At 40.2% G+C, this 21,226-nt stretch overlaps 4 protein-coding genes across 6 annotated transcripts; 3 read left to right on the top strand and 1 right to left on the bottom strand.

The window, feature by feature from the left end:
- LOC109724155 (protein IQ-DOMAIN 1-like) lies at positions 1,147-5,026 on the top strand. Of its 2 annotated transcripts, none has more exons than XM_020252874.1 (6): positions 1,147-1,380; positions 1,646-1,775; positions 1,872-2,204; positions 2,949-3,170; positions 3,431-3,550; positions 4,026-5,026. In XM_020252874.1, the coding sequence occupies exons 2-6, from the start codon at positions 1,701-1,703 to the stop codon at positions 4,752-4,754; spliced, it is 1,479 nt and encodes a 492-aa protein (XP_020108463.1). In that variant the 5' UTR covers positions 1,147-1,380; positions 1,646-1,700; the 3' UTR covers positions 4,755-5,026. The 2 variants fall into 2 exon arrangements, with proteins under 2 accessions (XP_020108463.1, XP_020108462.1); XM_020252873.1 differs by having other exon boundaries at positions 1,643-1,775.
- On the top strand, positions 5,842-9,293 carry LOC109724093 (elongation factor 1-alpha-like). The gene is made up of 3 exons (XM_020252765.1): positions 5,842-5,985; positions 7,311-7,794; positions 8,010-9,293. The coding sequence occupies exons 2-3, from the start codon at positions 7,333-7,335 to the stop codon at positions 8,889-8,891; spliced, it is 1,344 nt and encodes a 447-aa protein (XP_020108354.1). The 5' UTR covers positions 5,842-5,985; positions 7,311-7,332; the 3' UTR covers positions 8,892-9,293.
- On the bottom strand, positions 9,751-12,439 carry LOC109724400. 2 transcript variants are annotated; one of them, XM_020253218.1, is made up of 2 exons: positions 12,275-12,439; positions 9,751-10,726 (listed from the first exon to the last, which is right to left on the bottom strand). In XM_020253218.1, the coding sequence occupies exons 1-2, from the start codon at positions 12,378-12,380 to the stop codon at positions 10,074-10,076; spliced, it is 759 nt and encodes a 252-aa protein (XP_020108807.1). In that variant the 5' UTR covers positions 12,381-12,439; the 3' UTR covers positions 9,751-10,073. The 2 variants fall into 2 exon arrangements, with proteins under 2 accessions (XP_020108807.1, XP_020108808.1); XM_020253219.1 differs by lacking the exon at positions 12,275-12,439 and having other exon boundaries at positions 9,751-10,300; positions 10,400-12,261.
- Positions 13,876-20,158, top strand: LOC109724085 (pre-mRNA-splicing factor SYF1). Its single transcript, XM_020252749.1, has 9 exons — positions 13,876-15,213; positions 15,472-15,797; positions 16,363-16,547; positions 16,631-16,801; positions 17,397-17,597; positions 17,900-18,151; positions 18,528-19,022; positions 19,453-19,524; positions 19,820-20,158. Exons 1-7 carry the CDS (start codon positions 14,030-14,032, stop codon positions 18,963-18,965), a joined length of 2,757 nt encoding a protein of 918 aa, XP_020108338.1. The 5' UTR covers positions 13,876-14,029; the 3' UTR covers positions 18,966-19,022; positions 19,453-19,524; positions 19,820-20,158.

Below are 21,226 nucleotides of genomic sequence, written 5' to 3'. Positions count from 1 at the left end.
TTTTTTTTTTTTTCTTTTGCTAGTTGAAGTTGTTTATGGGGGCTCCCTATCCCAAGAACCTCGCACAACAGCCTCAAACGTTAAATAATAAATGTAAATTAAAACAGAGTTTCTCCAGGTTAAATGGTGTCCCAAATTTTGTTTTATTTATGTATATATATATATATATATATACATAAAATATATATTTATGTATAAAATATTTGCTAAATAGATTAAGACACCCTGCATTTATACGTTTGATTAACTGGACCCAGTACCGACATTTAGTAGGCTCGGCAGTTCGTTGCTCCATCAGTTTCTTAAACCCAACAACTTTTGAATGTGCTATTTTATTTTATTTTAATTCTCTCGTCTAAAGAGTATAAATATTTGAGGCCATTAGGAGCTTCTCTAGTGTTTAGTTTTTAGGCCATCTTTATAAATTAAACATAGATCGGTAAACTTTATTAGCTTTTATGTGATCTTGGCCATTTTTGCTTTGCCGTTAGAAGAGACTGTAATTCGGTGTCCATATATGTTATTTTATTTTGATTATATTGATTTGTCAGAATAGAACAGTATAGCAATTTAGCAAGTCTTTTGTTCGGAAGTTGTGAGCACAGAGCCCGCACACCTGTCGCGCGGTGGCTAGATGTATGCAGTATTGTAAATCAAACACTCTTTATTGATAAGTAAAGATTTTTATGAGACAGGTGAGAGACGAAGTTTGAAAATTAATTTTAATCATACAAAAAATGACCTCACTTCATATTTAAATAAACTTTGAGCGTGGATTTTCTAATGATGCAAAAGCGATAATTTTTTCTCTAAAACTTAAAATTTATTTTTAAATTTCAATATAAAAAAATACATAATAAATTAATAAATAAAAATAAAATTAATATACGATAAGAAATAGAAAGAGAGCTTGGGGCTGCAGACTTTCCCAGTCCTTTGAAGAGGCAGGGAAATCTGCCATCTCGATTCAAAAGCGGTCTCTCATCCTCCTCCATAAGACCAACTGACAGCGGAGGTGGGCCCCACCCGTCCCTTCTGGTGGGTCCCACCACGAAAACACCACCAGCTGTGTGTGCGCGCTCCGATCCATCCACTCTCTCTCTCTCTCTCTCTCTCTCTCTCTCTTTAACGCCCCAAAATCTGATTTTTATTTATCCCATTCCTTTCTTATAGAGAGAAGAGGGGAGAGAGAAACGACGTAGAGCCGAAGCAAAAGCGATTCCCTTTTTTTTTACTCTCTCTTCCCCTTCTCCCCTTCCTTCTTTTCTCTGGCCTAATCCTCTCTCTCTAACTTACTCTAGAGAGAGAGAGAGAGAGAGAGAGAGAGGGTGTGTGGGGGAGAAAGATCTACTGAACCCACTGAGACCAAAGAGACAACAGGTAATGGGCAGTTCCAATCTGATCCTGTTTTCAGTTACGGCCTTTTCCTGTTTTTTAGTTTTCTGAGCGGGTATTGGTTTCAGTGAAAGTTTCTGTAGATCTAAATGTGCTTATTCTTTCTTTCTGACACAAAAAGATGCGATTTTTACGCTGGATGCTCTTTGGATTCGCTAGATCCCTCTTTTTTTGTGTACAGTTTGTTTGATTAGGCCTGTGTTTGATGTTTTTTTTTTTTTTGTTTTTTGATTGATTTGATGAATAGAAGATTTGAATGGAGTGATGTGGTGATAATTATAAGGAGAAGGGGGAAGGAGCGAAAAATGGGTAAGAAGGGGAAGTGGTTTGGTGCGGTGAAAAAGGTGTTTAGCCCCGAATCTAAAGAGAAGAAGGATCAGGTTAAAATCAAATCCTTTTGCCTTAATTACTAATCAGTGTGTTGTAGATCCAAATGGGTTCTCATCAAAATCTCACCTTTCCTCTTCTCATACTAGAAATCGAAGAAGAAATGGGGATTTGGGGGACCCAAGACGCCCGATCCGAGCTCTTCGGATCTGCCACAAAGCGCTTCTCAAAAAGAAGCAGCTCCTCCTCCTCCTCCTCCTCATCCCCATTCTGAGGAGATTAAATTGGCGGAGGTCGAGAACGACCAGAGCAAGCATGCTTATTCTGTGGCGGTGGCCACCGCTGCGGCGGCAGAAGCTGCGGCTGCCGCAGCTCAGGCCGCCGCCGAAGTTGTACGGCTCACCACACCCACAGAGATCCCCGGCAAGTCGAGAGAAGAGATCGCAGCGATCAAGATCCAAACAGCTTTTCGAGGATACTTGGTAATTAAACTCGATACATTTTAGTGTTTTCTGATAGATTGGATAATAGTTCTATCATTGCTACTACCTCTTTTTACATAAAAAGGCATGGACTTTTTATGTTTGTTGTAATTCCTGAGTGAGCTTTCGTTCATAGGAAGGATCTTATAGTTATGAATATTTTTGATAATAGGTATAAAACTGAGTATGGTTGTTTGCAATGAGTTATCTTGCATATGAGAGTAGTTAAGCAGTCCTTAGCTATATCCGAAAAATATAATTTTTTTTTTTCATGTTAGGTTAAGTTTTCCAGCTCATAAATAGTATTTGGGCAAGATTTGACTTGTATTTAACCACTCAGTGGTAGCTGGAGTTTGTTCAACTTCTATTTAAGAGCAGGTTGTAATTCTGAAGCAATTCTAGATAGAGAATAGCTTGTTAGTTGTATTCATTTTTTAATATTCTCCAACTTGCGACATTCTCTCGTCATTAGCAGTCAATTACTTTCTCACTGTGGATTTGAACTACTAGTGTTTAATGTTCAAACATAATGAAAAAGAAAAATACTTCTTTTCCCGTCGCAACATTTAATCTGACAAAGTTACTTAACAAGGCCTATTGGAATAGGCTATTAACTGATCTTCCAATCTAAAATCAACACTTACAAGCTAAGCTTTCTAATAACCGATCTGATGTTTCAAAGAATCCTTACTTTCTTAATCTCATGCTGTTCAATTATTTACAATTTCTATTTGCATTTCAAAGGCAAGGCGAGCACTGCGGGCCTTGAGAGGGCTGGTGAGGTTGAAGTCTCTGTTAGACGGCAATTCTGTGAAGCGCCAAGCGACGAACACATTACGTTGCATGCAGACGCTCTCCAGAGTTCAATCACAGATCCGTTCGAGGAGACTAAGAATGAACGAGGAGAACCAGGCTCTTCATCGTCAGCTGCTTCTCAAGCATGAAAGAGAACTCGAAAGTTTGAGGGTACGGTCATCTTCATCATATAAATTGCTTTTTCCTTTCCTTTTTTTTTCCCCTTTTCTCTGTACAAACCGAAATTCAATTTATTGTCACTTCCGCCATGTTTCATGATATTCTCATCAAACTATAACTCATTCTATGCGAAATTCAATTTATTTAGTAGCTCATGTTATTTAGTTCTCTACAAATGGACCTTTTTAAAAAAAAAAACATTTTATTTCAAATTCTTATTCAGCTCAGCCCTCACCCCCCTCTTATAACAGATGGGAGAAGAATGGGACGACAGTCTTCAATCCAAGGAGCAGATTGAAGCAAGTCTGGTAAACAAGCAAGAGGCCGCGATAAGAAGAGAACGAGCACTAGCTTATGCATTTTCTCATCAGGTACTCTTTCATGTTCTTAGAATTGCTCCACAAACTTGTTTGTGTTTTAAGCCTATGCCATTCAGTGATCAAAATTATTATTACTTTCTTGAGCTGTTACTGCAACACTTTTTGAGGTAAAGTAGTTCTCCAATCAAGGGAAAATTACATAGGCACCTCTCAAAGGACATGGCCTCCAAAAGTTGAAATAATCAGGTTATCCGTTATATATATATATATATATATATATATTAAAAAATCCTCAAAAGTTTCCTTGTGACTGTCATAAATTCCCTCGAGAAAAAAGCTTCTGCTGTTCATACAGACTCACATACAAGGGTGTTTTTTTTTTAAGAAAGAATTTTATGGGAGCATCTATGATATTTGAAACTTTTGTGAGGGCATGTGCTATGCTTTAAAACTTAAGAGGGGGCTCAGTTGAAGTTAAAGCTAAAATGAACTTTCCAAACTCTTGACTAATGGTACAATGCAACAGTGGAAGAGCTCTTCGAGATCAGCGAATCCAATGTTTATGGATCCAAACAACCCACAATGGGGGTGGAGCTGGCTGGAGCGGTGGATGGCGGCAAGATCTTGGGAGATCCAAAGCAAGACGGATAAGGAAAACAACACTGATCGCGCCTCTCTGAAGGCCACCAATCAGAACACTGGGGAAGGAGAGATAACCCGAGCCTACGCTCGTCGCGAAACCAAACTGGACCGCCCCTCACCCCCAACCCCGAAACCGAATTCGATCAGGCCTGGAACCCGAAAATCCCCCTCTACCCCCAACTCTCGGGCGCCGAAGATCAAATTGGATAGTCCTAGAAATGGATTGAGTCAGTTGGAAGATGATGTGAAAAGTATAGTAAGTGCGCAATCTGAGCGGATCAGGAGGCAGAGCATCGGGGGATCACCGTCGATCAGGGACGACGAGAGTCTCGCGAGCTCTCCTTCACTTCCTAGCTATATGGTGCCGACAGAGTCTGCTAGGGCTAAGTCTCGCTTGCAGAGCCCATCAATCGAAAAGATTATTAAGACTCCGGAAAAAGGGTCGGCTGGATCGATTAAGAAGAGGTTGTCTTTCACTGCAGGGGATAAACACAACAGCGCATTGCCGCTGATTACAAGGAGGCACTCAGGCCCTCCTAAGGTGGATATCGCCGCCATGAAGGGTATAGAAGTTCGTTCGGAGCTCGACGCAACCAATGGTGCGAACCAGTGACTGGCCGAGCTTGAAACAAGGCTACTTAAAAGCAAATTTATTTATCTGAATTTGATTAATTGGTTTGAGTTGTTCATTTATCGGGGCTAAGTTTGCTGCTACTAGATTATTGTGATGCATTCATTTCCTAGTCCTATCCTATTTACCACATTATTATTTGTTGTTGTAATTGAACGCATGAAGATTTGGTTTAAGTTTCTGAGAAAAGATGTCTGAGTTGTGGCACACTTCTGTCAATTTATGTGATTGCGTTGCTTTGCATGCTTTCTCAAGAATAATAGATTTTGTGTTTCATGAATTCTTGTATTTTATTCCAGTTAATGTAGGTGAATATAACTATGCATATGTTGTTTTATTTTGTACTTAAGCTCAACATTCTTAATGAAGTCCTATTAAGCGCTCTCAAAATTCATATATTAAGAAAAAAAGAATTTACTCTTTTAAAATAGCATTAGTTGTTTTTAGTGAAAAAGGAGAATTAACAAGTGACAAGTGCATCTTAAATAAATTAGGCTAACTTAATTATTTGGCCTTAAATTTTGCCCAATTTCACTTTCACTTTTTCTTAGATTCTTTCTTCTAAATTTGTAAAAGTACAGCCAACTAATCTTTCTTTTTCTTTCCAACTACTCCTTTACACGGGAATCTGTGGTTTAATCAATAATAATAATAATTTTTTATGTTATGAAAATGATTGTAGCGAAAAAGAAATTATAAACATATATTTGGAAAATATCTATTATTGAGGAGACAAGGGGTTACCAAATTAAGAAAACCTTTTTTTTTTTTTTTGACGAAATTAAATTAAGAAGACTCTAGTGTGACTCAGTTCCAGCTAAGCACCGACTCACGCCCCTTCACTTATTATTCTTTTCCACTGGAACGCTCGAGCTCTTTACAGCCTTCGCATCTCAACCGTTCCATCGAGATCAAACGGTCAAAGTTCGTCCAGATTCTCTACATAAATGTTGTTGGCATGAACGGCTCGTGCGGCCCATTTAGCCCGCTAATATACGTGGCATCATAATAACGGCACGATCAGATCCGACGGCGAGTATATTACCACGCTTACGGCCGTTAGATGAAACGATCCAACGGTGCGTAGAGAAACCCTAGTCCCCTGGGGTTCTCGTCGATCTCTTTATAAAGAGCTCAGAGGTTCGTCGTCCTCCTTCTGAAGCCCTAGGTTCGATCGGCCGACTCTTCTCCTTCCATTGATCTCTCGCACGAGGTGAGTTCTCTTCGTTCCATGCTTGATCTCTTCGCTTAGTTCCCTACGATGATTAGATCTCCTCGAGATGATTCTGTATCGTGCTTGTTTACGCTGATTCGCGTGGGCTTTTTTTTTAACCATTTGTAGGTTTTTTACGATCTTTTGATGCGAGCATCGTTTTGACTCTTAGATCATTTGTAGGTGTTTGATGATATTTTTTGCTCCGCAGAACTTAGTTTTAAGTAGTTCATCTAAATTTATCCCGAATTCGAGTATTGTGCGCATGGATTTGTGCTTGCAGATCGGTGTTTTTTCTGCAACTTTCTGTTTATTTTTATGGTTTCTGTATGGATTATATCAGTTGAGATTATAGATTGCTCGTTTCCTTCTTGAAATGGTGGTATCAATTTTATCCTGTGTTTTGCTGTATCGACTGATGTTATAGTTTTTGCTGGGTTTATTTGGTGTTAGATGTCTAGTAACATGTAGAAATATTTGGAGATGAGAAACGTCCATTGTCTAATGGAAAGGACAGGGGTAGTATAAACCTCTGGTATAGGTTCAAATCCTATTGGACGCTCATTGAATTCCTTCTCCTGTGAAACTTGAATGAGTGATGTCAACAGAGATGTGTCGGCTAATCTTTCCCTACTGTGATGTTTCAAACGGGAGTGTTATGTGAAGATTAGAAATGACATGACTTGTTGATCACTCATTCAATTAGTTTGATCTTTTGCCGTACTTTTCTTGCAAATATGTTACTGCTAAAGCTAATTCAATTTATTTATATATTCATAATAGTTGGATGCACTACAAAGTGGACATTGAGATGTCTATATGAATGTTTATTAGTTCTTTGTGATATCGTTGTTTGGTGATGTGCGTTAAGTTAGTTAACCCTAGATGCTGTCATGTTAGTTACTGTGGATGTGGCCATCAGTTGCGGAAAAGCTTTTCTTTTTACAAGAAGCAACCCAACATTTCTGTGTAACTGCTGCACATGTTTTTATTGCTTCATGTTGATGTTACTTCTCTTCTTCTCCCTTTTAATTTAATATGGTCCGTAGTAAGGTAATGGAATTTTGACCATGCTTGCTATGATTCAATGCTCACTTGGCCTTCCCTTTAAAAAGAACAAATTCTCTAGTCTTTTGCTATATATCGCATATTTTTATATAATAAACAATCAATCATATTGTTCCTTTGGTAGTTCAATGATCACAAAAGATATTATTTGAATATACCAATAATGAAAATGTTTTATTAAGCATCCTGCTTGTTGTTAGTCATCGCTGGCTAATGCCAATTAGTCACTCTTTTTTACTCTCTTTGGCCTCCATCAGTAAGCAGTTAGCTCTAGCACTCATGCGTAAGGAGAAGGTTCACATCAACATTGTGGTCATTGGCCATGTCGACTCAGGCAAGTCGACCACCACTGGTCACCTCATCTACAAGCTCGGAGGTATCGACAAGCGTGTTATTGAAAGATTCGAGAAGGAAGCTGCTGAGATGAACAAGAGGTCATTCAAGTATGCGTGGGTCCTTGACAAGCTCAAGGCTGAGCGGGAGCGTGGTATCACCATTGATATTGCTTTGTGGAAATTCGAGACCACCAAGTACTACTGTACAGTCATTGACGCGCCCGGGCATCGGGACTTCATCAAGAACATGATTACCGGAACCTCCCAGGCCGACTGTGCCGTCCTTATCATTGATTCCACCACTGGTGGTTTTGAAGCTGGTATCTCGAAGGATGGTCAGACTCGTGAGCACGCCTTGCTTGCTTTCACTCTTGGAGTGAAGCAAATGATTTGCTGCTGCAACAAGGTATACATTATTAGTTTGCAACCTTAATGGATAAATAGAATTTCCTATAACAAGAAAACTTTTGCTAATGTTCCCCGTGTCACTACATTCCAGTTATAAGAATGATAAGAGAACAGCTGTTGACAAATATCAACTATAACTATGTAATTTTATGCTTAATTGTGCAACTTTTGTTCGCTGCCCTAAGCATTTTTTTTTCTCCTGTCATATTTCAGATGGATGCCACCACTCCAAAGTACTCCAAGGCCAGGTACGACGAAATTGTTAAGGAAGTTTCATCCTACCTCAAGAAGGTTGGATACAACCCCGATAAGATCCCCTTCGTCCCCATCTCCGGCTTCGAAGGTGACAACATGATTGAGAGGTCAACCAACCTCGACTGGTACAAGGGCCCAACCCTTCTTGAGGCCCTCGACTTGATTCAGGAGCCAAAGAGGCCCACCGACAAGCCTCTCCGCCTTCCCCTTCAGGACGTCTACAAGATTGGTGGTATCGGCACCGTCCCGGTGGGTCGTGTTGAAACCGGTGTCCTCAAGCCCGGTATGGTGGTCACTTTTGGGCCCACTGGGCTGACCACTGAGGTCAAGTCTGTGGAGATGCACCACGAGGCCCTTCAGGAGGCCTTACCTGGTGATAACGTTGGCTTCAACGTTAAGAACGTCGCCGTCAAGGATCTCAAGCGTGGTTTCGTCGCCTCCAACTCGAAGGAAGATCCTGCAAAGGAGGCCGCTAGCTTCACTTCTCAGGTTATCATCATGAACCACCCCGGACAGATTGGCAATGGCTATGCTCCCGTACTCGACTGCCACACCTCCCACATTGCCGTTAAGTTTGCTGAGATCCTCACCAAGATTGATCGCCGCTCTGGCAAGGAGCTCGAGAAGGAGCCCAAGTTCTTGAAGAACGGTGATGCGGGCTTTGTTAAGATGATTCCGACCAAGCCCATGGTTGTTGAGACCTTCTCCGAGTACCCGCCCCTTGGCCGTTTTGCCGTCCGTGACATGAGGCAGACCGTTGCTGTCGGAGTGATCAAGAGTGTCGAGAAGAAGGATCCCACTGGCGCCAAGGTCACCAAGGCTGCCGCGAAGAAGAAGTGAGCTACCGTAAATGTCATGGTGGGAGCAGTAGCCAGTAGTATGTGAGGTGACATCCTAGTATCAGTTTTGGAGAGGAAATTTCGCCTTCAAAAGTTGTCAGTTTCTTAATTTTCATGTCGATTTCATGCAGTTTTGAACCTCCTTCGATTCGCTGAGAGATGATTGTGATTTTGAGAACAGATTTAAATTTGGGACATGTTTATCGTTTAGCTATTTCTTTAAATTGGAATTAGGCCATTGTCGTCACTAGAGGGGTGATTTATTTTAAGTTTTGTGACCAAAATGTTATGCAGGCTGCTCAGTGGATCATCAAGTTTCTTCACTAGCTGCATCTTCTGCGGAGCAAATAGTTTTCATCTGTTTGTTTGGCCTTCAATATATTTCGACTGGAAAATTTCTTCATGGATTTGTGTGCAAAACTGTTTAACGATCAAAAGGTATTCAATGACATTTGCAGGGGTTCAAAATTCAACCTTGTGTCAAAGGAAAGGCGTGCAAACATTAAACTTTGGTATATTAACTGTTTGGATAGGGTAGTATTCAATTCTGAGCATTTGAAAAACAATTTTTTTAATAAAAAATTAGAAAAATATAGTAAGCAAAATATTTATACCAAACAGGGCCTAAGAGAAAGATACGAAGGTACTTTGTCTTCTTTATTTAGTGAGAAAATGAAACAGTGAGGATTAATTCATTCTTCAAAGGCGTGGCCCGCCATAAGATTAACACAAAGTACATATAGTAGTAAACCAAACTAATTGCTTTGTCGCCATAGCTTAGATTGAAAGCTTGTTGAGCATGGCATGGCTTGAAATAAAATAAACCCTTCGTATGACCTCAAATTCAATGAAAGAGTATATACGTATATGTATACACATTAAAACAAGGCAAACATGTTTATCAAACAATCAGTCGCGCTTAATCAGCACGGGCAAACAAAATAGACAACCAGCGTGAATTAGATGAAAGACACACCAAAAAGACATAATAGTACCCTACCCTCGCGGCAATCAGCATTTGGGCTTGAGCTCTCCGAAAGTTCTGCTAAACTAAAACAACAGTTCGTACCTTGTTCAGATATCCTCGAGATATAACATATGTTCTTTTTATTACAACAGTATATAAAAGTGCCTTGACAAAAAAACGAAGTTGATGTCGAACAAAATCATCCAATTTCCACAATTAAAGGTTCTTGAAAGCTGATTGATGAGCCCGATTATCAGGTGTCAATCTCGCCAACAAGGCTTTGTTGTGGAAATGCTCAACATCAACGAAGTAGAAGCTACCATCCGCCTTGAAGGTAACAAACGGCCGGTTGGTTGCCGGCGGCACCACATCAGCAAACTTGATTGTCTTCGAGATTGGTGTGGCCAGCCATGACATCATCACCACCTCAAAGCTATCTGAACCTGGCCGCCACCTCAGCTTGTGAATGTAGGGGCTCACAAACCAGTGCAAAGCCGCGGTGGTAGAAGCACTTAAGAATATCACAGTAGAAGCAACCGCACCTTTTAAGATTACGTTCATGCCGGGTGAAGTCATGAATGTTATGACTGGTCCAAGAGAGACAGAAAGGCAGCACGTCGAGAGAGACAGAAGCTTCACTTTCTTTATGGTTGAGGAGATAGGTCCTCGGTACACAACATTAGCATCTTCGTCATCCTTTTCGAGCTCTTTGGTTTTGGGTCCGATGCTAATCTTGCTTTCACCAACTTCAGATCTTGCAGAAGTAGAAAATGGATATATTGCTGATCTAAAGCTGTTGAGCTTAATTGGAGATGCAGGTTTGCAATTTGAATAATGCCTCCACATTCCATATGAAAAAGCCTCGAAATCTGATCGATGAAAAAAGAAAAAGAAAAGAGGAGAACATATAGTGTCTGTGTGCTTTGTAACAAAGCTACTAGTTAATACAAAATGGAGCAACACAAAAGCATCATGCATCTTAACAACAGTGGAATGATATCCACAAAATTAAAAAAGAATGGGTTAAAGGACGGTTTTTTAAACATGTAGCCAGTATACTTCTCTAGTTAAAATTTATAATTTTCAGAACCGGAGAAGCAAATCACAATTAAAGCAGCTCATTTTAAAAGAAATCTAAATGTAATAACCATTAAGAGTTTGTTCCTTCTCTTTAGAACCGAGAATTGAAGTAGCTCAACTGCTTTCTAGAGCCAGCAGTTAGTGACTTTTATCATGCATTTTTACGAAGTGGGAACGACAATCATTTTCATTTTGCACAGTTAACGTAATTGAAATTCAACTTTACCCATTATGATGCAGTATTATACGGGTTGCTCAAATAAGTGCTGTACACATTGTTCAATGGGTAAAGATTTCAAGAGTTTATCACGCTAATGGCAACATAGATGTAGTATGGTAGGGTTTGCCAAGATAAAGTGTCATACACATCCTCCAATAAGTAAAAATTTCAAGAGCTCAACGTGTTAATAGCAACATTGATTTTGCCAGACAAACATGAAATCCTAGTTAAATTTTCTCCTTAATCCCGTAACATTTCCAGGCTATTGAAATCCCAATTTCGGCCCCGTGCTTTCTAAACAAGCATAAGCACTGTATATTGAAGGACCCATTGTTTGAAAAACATTTCTCACACTTGAAGTGAGAGAGCCTATTCATTATCCATAGGAAATATCTGATAGAAGAACATTTCAGGCTAATTACACAGAAATAGTTCTATGCTTAGCGACAAATTTAGAATTTTCCTATGAGATAAGAACTATAAATTTAGTAATGGTACTTTAAACTGTCAAATCCTACTAGCTAGCTGTTCAAGTTTGATATGAAAAGGTTGGATAATTATTCTCAGATCATGCAAGTAAGCAATAACTACACCGACAGCAGCTTACGAGCCAATTATACACTCCACATAAAATTTCATGGGGCTTTCAATAGAGAACTGAAGGGACAAAGGGATATGCCTCTTAAAAACCGGACTAAGGGCCTGTTTGATTCTGATTTATGGTGTCATGCTGTATAGGAAGTGCTATTAGGAGAAGAACTGTATGAAATTCTCCTCAGTAGCTTCTTTCTGCAGCAAAATCACAACTTCGAAATCAGATCTGCTTTTTGTGCCTCAAAATCACATTTCTGCTTCCCGCTGCAGCAAAAGCTCGAAACTCCAATAACTGCCAACACTCTACAACGGTATGCGATCCATTTCCCTCTTAAAATTGGAGCTAATATGAGAGGATTCTTCGAAGATTCAAGTAAACGAACCAGCTACTCGAATTCACTTCAAACACTTCAGCTCAAACTTCGCGAAAAGATCAAATAATTACATAAACTAACAAGATCTACAAAAGAACAATACATTAGAAACTCTAGAAGAAGAAGAGCGGCGAGAAGAAGAAACGAACCTCGGCTGTGGAACGGCGCCGCCGACGCCGCCGCCGCCGCCGTTGGCGGCGGCGGAGGGCGGCGGAGGAGGAGGCCGTAGAGAGAAGCGGCTCGTCTCGTCGCCATTTCTAGGGCCTATGCGGAGCGCTCCAACCTCCCCTCTCCTGGAGCAAGGGTTTAACAAAGGGCGTAAATTTGCAATTCGGTCCTCGTAATTGTAGTTATTTGCATCAGTGGGGTTCAACCCAGCCGACCCGATTCAGGTCGCAACAACTTGGTCCAGTCTCACGATTGGATTTGAATTAACACCCTTTTCGACCCCGTAGGATTTATAATGATTTTTATTGATCTAGATATACTCTGTTTATGATTATATCATCTAAAAAAACTTCTCAAGATGTAAATTAATTCAATAAGATTTAATAAATCGCAAAATAGTTCAATTTGATTTTGATTTAGTAGTTTGTAACGATGAGGGTGTAAGGATTGTTAGAACAAAGGCAAAAAAGATGTAGTTCGTTGAATGCAAAAATATCAAAAGAGATCTAAAAAAAAGATACGAAAAATAAAACACATAATATTTACATGGTTCTGTTACTAACCTACATCCACGGACGAATACGACCACCGACCTACATCTATGGACAAAGATGAAGCCGAGACCTTCATTATAATCAAAATAATGTACAAAATATGCATCTCTTGCAAAATCCTAATCCTAAAATGCACCCATATCTTCTTTTATTTGAATAAAGAGTATATTTATAATAATGACTAAGTCCTGATATGATTAGAAATACAAATTTACTAAAATTAGTAAAATTCCAAAATGAAGTACTGTTGTATATGCGAACAAGTTTACATAATACTTAAACTTGATCGCCAAAAAACTTAATGAGCAAATTTGTGGGATTCTCTTTAGTGTCAATCTTCTCATTCTTCAATTATGCCTTTTTGCAATCTCTAGTGCATGGAACGACAACTTGCTCTAGAGCAAAACTTTTGGAGCAATCAAACTTCTTGATCTCAAAATTTTGTCGACATCTTAAACACCCAAACAAATAATCCGGTTTTTATACCAATTTGTTAAAATTAAAGCGAAAATGATCTAGTTCATCAAGTGAGAAAATATCAAAAAAATCCAAAAAAGAGAGAAAAAAATATAATATATAATATTTACATTCCATTATAATCAAAGTAGAATATAAAATATGTTTCTCTTGTAAAATTCTAATTCAAAAAATATGCTCATATTTTTTTTTATCTACCGCACCAAATTAATGGAATAAAAAGGTATATTTATAATAATGATTAAATTTTAATATAATTTAAAATAATAAATTTATTAAGAATAAAAATATTTTTATAAATTAGATNAATTCTATTCTATTTTTAATTATTTATATTAATGATAAATTTTAATATAATTTAAAATAATAAATTTATTAAGAATAAAAATATTTTTATAAATTAGATATTAATTTAAATTTAATTTAATAAAATAATTAAAAATAGAATAGAATTAGAAAATATTGTGATTTTAGAATTCGACTTATATCTGACAAGGATGAAGTACATTCGGGTTCGGATTCGTGTTAAATTGTTTTTTTGTCTCGATAGAAGGCGCGTTACTCGAACCGGGAGGCAAGGGAGTGGCTTCGTCGCGCTCGGTCGGTTCAGCGTTAGGGTTTCATCGTCTTCCTCCTCTGAAAACCCCCTTATCTTGGAGTTAGGGTTGGGGCTAGGGTTTTTCGCCTTGCTCCGTGGCTCCACCAATGGTGATCCCGACGGCGGCGTCGCCGTCGTCGTGTGCGACGGGGATCTCCCCGGATCTGTACCCGACCCAGGACGACCTCCCGTACGAGGAGGAGATCCTCCGGGAGCCCTTCAAGCTCAAGGGGTGGTGGCGCTACCTCGTCGCCCGCGCCGGCGCCCCCTTCAAGAAGCGCTCGGTGATCTACGAGCGCGCCCTCAAGGCGCTCCCGGGATCGTACAAGCTATGGCACGCGTACCTCCGCGAGCGCCTCGACGCCGTGCGGCCGCTCCCCATCTCCCACCGCTCCTACGCCTCCCTCAACAACACCTTCGAGCGCGCCCTCGTCACCATGCACAAGATGCCCCGCATCTGGCTCCTCTACCTCCGCTCCCTCTACGAGCAGCGTCTCCTCACCCGCGCGCGCCGCGCCTTCGACCGCGCCCTCCGCGCCCTCCCCGTCACCCAGCACGACCGCATCTGGGCGCCCTACCTCGACCTCGTCTCCCTCCCCGGCGTCCCCGTCGAAACCTCGCTCCGCGTCTTCCGCCGATACCTCCTCTTCGACCCCGCCCACGTCGAGGATTTCATCGAGTTCCTTCTCAGATCCGGCCGGTGGCAGGAGGCCGCCGACCGCCTCGCCGGCGTCCTCAACGACGACTCCTTCCACTCCATCAAGGGCAAGACCCGCCACCAGCTCTGGCTTGAGCTCTGCGACCTCCTCACCCGCCACGCCACCGAGGTCGCCGGCCTCAAGGTCGACGCCATCATCCGCGGCGGGATCCGGTGCTTTACCGACGAGGTCGGCCGGCTCTGGACCTCCCTCGCCGATTACTACGTCCGCCGCGGGCTCTACGAGAAGGCTCGCGACATCTTCGAGGAGGGCCTCGCGACGGTTACCACCGTCAGGGACTTCAGTGTCATCTTCGAGGCCTACACGCAATTCGAGCAGAGTGCGCTTGCCGCCAAGCTCGAGACGGCCGAGGAGGACTCTGGTAGTGAGGTGGACGATGGGGCTGAGGAGAAAGGCGGGAAGGACGGGGTCGCTAAGCTCGCAAAGAAGTTCTTGCATGGGTTCTGGTTGAACGATGATGATGACACAGATCTTAGGTTGGCGAGGTTCGAACGGCTATTTGATAGGAGGCCGGAGCTTCTAAACAGTGTCCTGCTGCGGCAGAATCCTCACAACGTTGAGCAATGGCACAGGTAAGAATTAGCTTCCGAACTAATTGATTCTTAGCAGGCACACTTGCTGAAACTGGAAGATTCCTTTTGAATTCTGTTCACCAATTTCTCATGCTATGATGATTAAAATGCTATAACTTATCTTGTGAAGATTACTCAGAAACCGTAGTTTGATATGATAGTGCAACTTGCCTTTTTTATTCTTTACCATGCTCGTGCAAATTTGTTTACATGGCTTGATGCATTACGGGAATGATCTAACCGCCGATTCAATTGCAGGAGAGTGAAGCTTTTCGAGGGTGACCCTGCAAGGCAGGCATTGACTTACGTCGAGGCAGTTAGAACAGTTGATCCGATGAAGGCTGTTGGGAAGCCTCATACTCTGTGGGTTGCTTTTGCACGAATGTATGAGAACCATAATCGTCTAGATAGTGCTGAAGAGGTCTTTAAAAAGGCTACGCAGGTGAATTACAAGGCAGTCGATCACCTGGCTAGCGTGTGGTGTGAATGGGCAGAAATGGAACTGAGGCACAAGAATTTTCCAAAGGCTCTTGAGCTGATGAGGCAGGCCACCGCAGAGCCCTCGGTTGAGGTCAAGAGAAGAGGTAATTTACTATTTTAGGTTTTTTATTTGCGAGTAGGGCTTTATGCTATTCCTTTTGATGTCTTTGAACTGCTAGTTCTAGCTGAAAGGACAATTAGATGCAGATCCGTGGTAAAAGAATTGAGATGGAACTTCTATGCCCGCTTTTTTTTTTGCCTGATATAACATTTCCTATCTTACATCAATATCAATAGTAGCTGGGAGAGAACTATGCCAGCATGGTGGGCGGATGAAGTGTGGTGTAACTTATTGGATGTAGATGCTGACATGAACCGTAGTTTGCTGCTTGATTTATATAAAATTTTAGAAGAGGAAACCGTTATTCTTGTTGACTCTTTTTTTTTGACTCAAATCTTTTGAACCGTACTGACATTGTCCTAACTTTCAACTATCGAGACCTTCTGAGTTTTGGAACTATGATGCCCATAGATGAATGGACATGTGACTTAGTTTATCCATGAATTGCAACTATGTCATAGCCTCATTTATAGTTCCAGCCTTGCCATTTGGGTGAGGGAAAAAGGTGGTTCTTCATTGTTTGCTTATGGTCTCTATGGTTTGTGCAGCTGCTGCTGATGGGAATGAACCTGTCCAGATGAAGTTGCATAAATCTCTGCGGTTATGGAGTTTTTACGTTGATTTGGAGGAGAGCCTTGGCACGCTGGAGTCAACTCGTGCTGTTTATGAGCGAATACTTGATTTGAGAATTGCAACACCTCAGATAATACTTAACTATGCATTTTTTCTGGAGGTAGAAATTATTGATATTCTCCCGTTAGTTCATTTTTCTGTACCTAATATTCTAACTGCTTCTGACATTTTCCTGTATTATAGGAGCACAAGTACTTTGAGGATGCATTTAAGGTGTATGAAAGAGGTGTGAAGATATTTAAGTATCCTCACGTCAGAGACATATGGGTAACGTACCTCTCCAAGTTTGTGAAAAGATATGGAAATACCAAGTTGGAACGGGCTAGAGAGCTCTTTGACCATGCAATTGGGCAGGTAAGATGTTGCATATTGTTGTCTCATATATGTTTCCATTCATGAGCTCCCATTTTGTCATTTAGCATGCTGTTTAATAGTTACTGAGAATCCAGTGTACAAATCTTTTCTGAGATGACAATCCTTTTGCTGTTGCTTTCTTCGTCATCTTTATTGTTTCAATGATTCCNCCCCCCCCCCATTTTTGACTAGTCATCTTTCTCCTATTTCACACATTTTGGGATTTTGTCTTCTATTTTGGGATTTTGTCTTCTGATTGTGTAGCAAACCTACATGATGTCATTATTTAGTCTTCTGACAGCTGCTTGTAGGTTTAGTTGAGCTTGGTTGTTAATCTGTCCTTTATATTCCATTGCATGTGGAATTACTTGCTTGCTTATCTTTTTTGCCTGTTAGCAATATTGTCTAGTAAACTGATTTGGTATCTACTTCAGAAGTACAGCAGTTCTGCAGTAAAAGATGCTTCTATCTTATCTGGCTGCATATTTATGTCATATTCCTCTATAACTGTATGAATTTTAATGGGTATGCTGGCATTAATACTGTTGTCTCTGAACATCAGCTAACTTGTAATTTGTTTTCTTACTCTTATCAGGCACCTGCAGAAGAAGTCAAGCCACTCTATCTGCAATATGCTAAACTGGAGGAGGATTATGGCCTTGCAAAGCGTGCTATGAGTGTCTACGATCAAGCTGTAAGGGCTGTTCCTGATAGTGAAAAATTGGGCTTGTATGAAATTTATATTAGGCGAGCTTCTGAGATTTTTGGTCTTCCAAAAACACGAGAGATATATCAGGTTAGTTTTCTTTGCTCCCTCTCTCCCTCCATGAGCTTAAAGCATTTCCGCCACAGTATTTTGTTCGATAATGTTAAATCAAACATGACTATCAATTTTCCTGATGAAAATTCTCGGACAATTTTTTTCATTTTATGTAGTTTAAATACTACCTCAAGTTTAGATTGTGCTGTAATGTATCATCTTTTATATTTCATGCATTTTTTACTCTGTTATCTAGACAATTATTGATTTATATTTTCCTCCTATTTGCTTTAAAGTTTGTAAGGTTTTCTAACTGACATCTGGTGGTGCTTCTGTAGCAAGCGATCGACACTGTTCTCTCTCACGGCGATGTAAAAATCATGTGTATGAAGTACGCTGATCTAGAAAAAAGCATGGGGGAAATTGATCGCGCTCGCAACATATACAACTATGCATCAAAACATGTAGATCCACGAACTGGCTCGGACTTCTGGGAAAAATGGCAAGAGTTTGAGATTCAGCATGGTAACGAGGATACCTTCAGGGAAATGCGTCGTATCCAGCGCAGTGTCCAAGCTCATAATAGTCAGGTAGCTTTTGCGATAAACCATGATTAGCGAGGAATAATATATTAGCTGCATCTGTTTCATATGTAAGGTCTTTTGGTCTGGCTGTAGCTTCTGCATAGTGCTTTTTTAGACTTCAAGTATTGCTGTTTGAGCAAGCAGTAATAGTTTTTTCATTAAAATCTCACGAACGCCTTGCTGCTGTGCTAGAGTTGGAAGCTTCAAATTGGAGTTTCTGTACTGAACCAGATGATCATTTTTAGCTTCCTGCCACATTAAAAGTTCTAGACTTTCTGTTTGCAAAATGCATGCTTTCTGCTTCTCAAGTAGAGAAGCTGTTCTAGAAGCCAGGCCAAGTAGCTACGTAGTTGGAATTTTACTAATTATATATTACTTGCAGACCCATTTCATTCTCCCGGAGTATATGATGCAAAAGGATCAGAAGTTGAACCTGGAAGAAGCAGTTGATACTCTGAAGCGTGCCGGCATACCTGAAGATGAGATGGCTGCTTTAGAAAGGCAGTTGGCTCCTGCATCTACTAATTTACCTGCTAATGACAGAATGGTGAATTTTGTGAGTGCTGGTGCAGAGTCGCAGCCTGATAGCAGGTCAAGACTTGCAGCGAACAGCGAGGACATCGACTTGCCCGAGGAGAGTGACTCTGATGAAGAGAATATTGAAATTGCCCAAAGGGATGTTCCAGCTGCTGTATTCGGTGATCTTGCACAGAAGGCTAAGCAAGATGATGATAAGCGTGATGCTGCTGAAGATAATGAAAATGAAAGCAAAAGTCAACTAGGTGCCCTGGAGAGAATAAAGAGGCAAAGGCGGCAATAGCGCATGCGAAGAAGGACTAGAAAAATTCAGAATTCCACCTTCAAATGCTTTTGAGATGTGAGTCTTTAGTACTAGTATTGACTAGTCTGCGATGATAGGCTGCTTTAGTTAATACTGTCCAAGCATGGTGCACAAGATTTGGTTTTCTGCTTGCTGCATTTGTTTTTGTCTAATGGAATGATAAGTTCTGCTCGTGTTCATCTTTTTTTTTCCTCTTTTTTTTTTTTTTTTTGAAAAAGTCTCTGCCCATTTTTCCCCTTTTGAACGTAGTAACTGTGAATTCATCATATTTGCTTTTCTGTGTACTATTTATGTTTCACTTGTTTTAGTCTGCTGAGATTCAGTTTTAGTTATCTGCTTATTTCACTTCGTTTACGTCCTTTGTTATGAATGCTTGCTAGATATTTCATCACATATTTATGATCAATTGAACTGCCTAGATGGTTTTAATCATTTCCTGATATTCTTTGATGCTATGATTAAACAGATTTTGCTTCTCAAAGTGTAGCATTGAAGGTTTCTTTCATCATACCTCCTGAAGGTTGGTGCACTTCGAGAGGTACGATATTTCTCTCGTTTTGCTTGATCTGTGATCATCTAAACCAGAGAACTCCAATAAACATCTTTATCGCACGTTGAAGTCTATGTGGCGTGTTTTCCTGTTATCATGATATTCTTTGTAAAAATAAGCAGAAAAATCGAGTTGCTTGTTTTAATTTTGCGGTCGTGTTGTTTCCCTTTCTCATAGAACGTCTCGGAGTTGCTTATACGAGCTTAGACAAAATTGTTGCATCGGTTGGTGTGATTTTTCCATTTGAAATTGCTCGTTTCTGTTTCTCCCTTCTTTTCATCAGGGACTTTGCTGTAAGATTTTAGCTCTTCGAGTGTTCGATCAAGAAGAACAAGTCAACTTGTTGCGGCTTTTTCAGGCAGAAGATTAAAACATGTGCCAAGCCCTGCTTCCCTGAGTAAATGTTCTCCTCGTGTAAATTGACGTGTAAATTATATTTAAATTTTAGCTGCCTAATGCGTTGGGACAGCAATTTCAAGTTCTGTTCTTATCTTATCATCCTTTTCCTCAACAATGTAGGACATCACTAACTCTACCTATTACTGCTTCTGTGATGGACTTTTTAGTACTTAAAAAAGTGTGTTTATCAGTATTGAATGAAAGACGATCTTTTCTTTTTGCAGCAGAAGGTAGCTGTTGGGGAATTTGTGAGGTTTTGATTTATATTTTTAACATCGTAATGTATGACATATATTCTAGGATGGTGGTTTCATCCGAACTAATCTTACTCTTACTAATTAAAAATATATTTAATTATTTGATTACATTCAATAAGATTGGATTCAATTGAATGTAATCAGATAATTTTAACCTATTTGCAGTAAAAAAAATATATGTATGATACCTAATAAAATGTCCCCATCGGTATCATTTTCCCGCAGGAAAAGGATGCCTCGTTCAGTAACAAATCAAATCATCGCAGCGGCTACAACGGCGATCGACCGTTTAGTCACTTCCTCTGCATCAGCGTCAAGTGCGTTTTCTCTTCGAGAACCGTACTCAGGTACCCCACGCTACACAAAGGGAGCGGAGTCCACGTGTCTTGGGTCCCACGAGTGTGCCAAGAGCTTCGTCAACTTGAAAATATATCGCCTAAAAATATAAATAATTTATAAAAACATGAGAATGAATGAATGATTATGTGCCTAAAAGAGTAAAAGCTTGTTCCCTAATCATAAAAAGTGCTGTAGATAGGTATAAATTTTAGACCTTCTTCAGTCTAAAATTTACAAAGAAGTCAAATCAATTTCAGAAATTTAATTTAATTTAATAAAACTAGATAAAAGAGATAAAACAGAATGTAAGATATACATTTAGCTTATAAACATACGGATTAAATGGATAAAATGAGTAAAATATGTGAACCACAACATAACATCTAATCTAATTAACTTAATTTAATTTAATTTAGGTATGCAGTATTAATTAATTATTATTATAAATCTGATCTAGAGGTTGATCGTGTGGAAAGAACCACAACATAACATGGAAATCCGCGAGTATTTCTCCCCTGCTGGAAACGAAACGAAGCAAGATCTCGTTGGCACGTGCTGGCCATGGCATATGACGCTAGCCTCCGTTTGTTTACTCACCACGAGACGTACGGACGCACGCAAACTTCTTCTTTACGCACAACACCTGCAGGTTGTCTTTTCTTTCTATTATTTCCCATCTATCAAATCTGTAATCT

Source organism: Ananas comosus, linkage group 18 (assembly GCF_001540865.1).
Source record: "Ananas comosus cultivar F153 linkage group 18, ASM154086v1, whole genome shotgun sequence".
In the NCBI taxonomy this organism is placed as follows: Eukaryota; Viridiplantae; Streptophyta; class Magnoliopsida; order Poales; family Bromeliaceae; genus Ananas; species Ananas comosus.
Note: the sequence above shows the minus strand (reverse complement) of the source record. Positions and strands in the feature narration are given on the sequence as shown.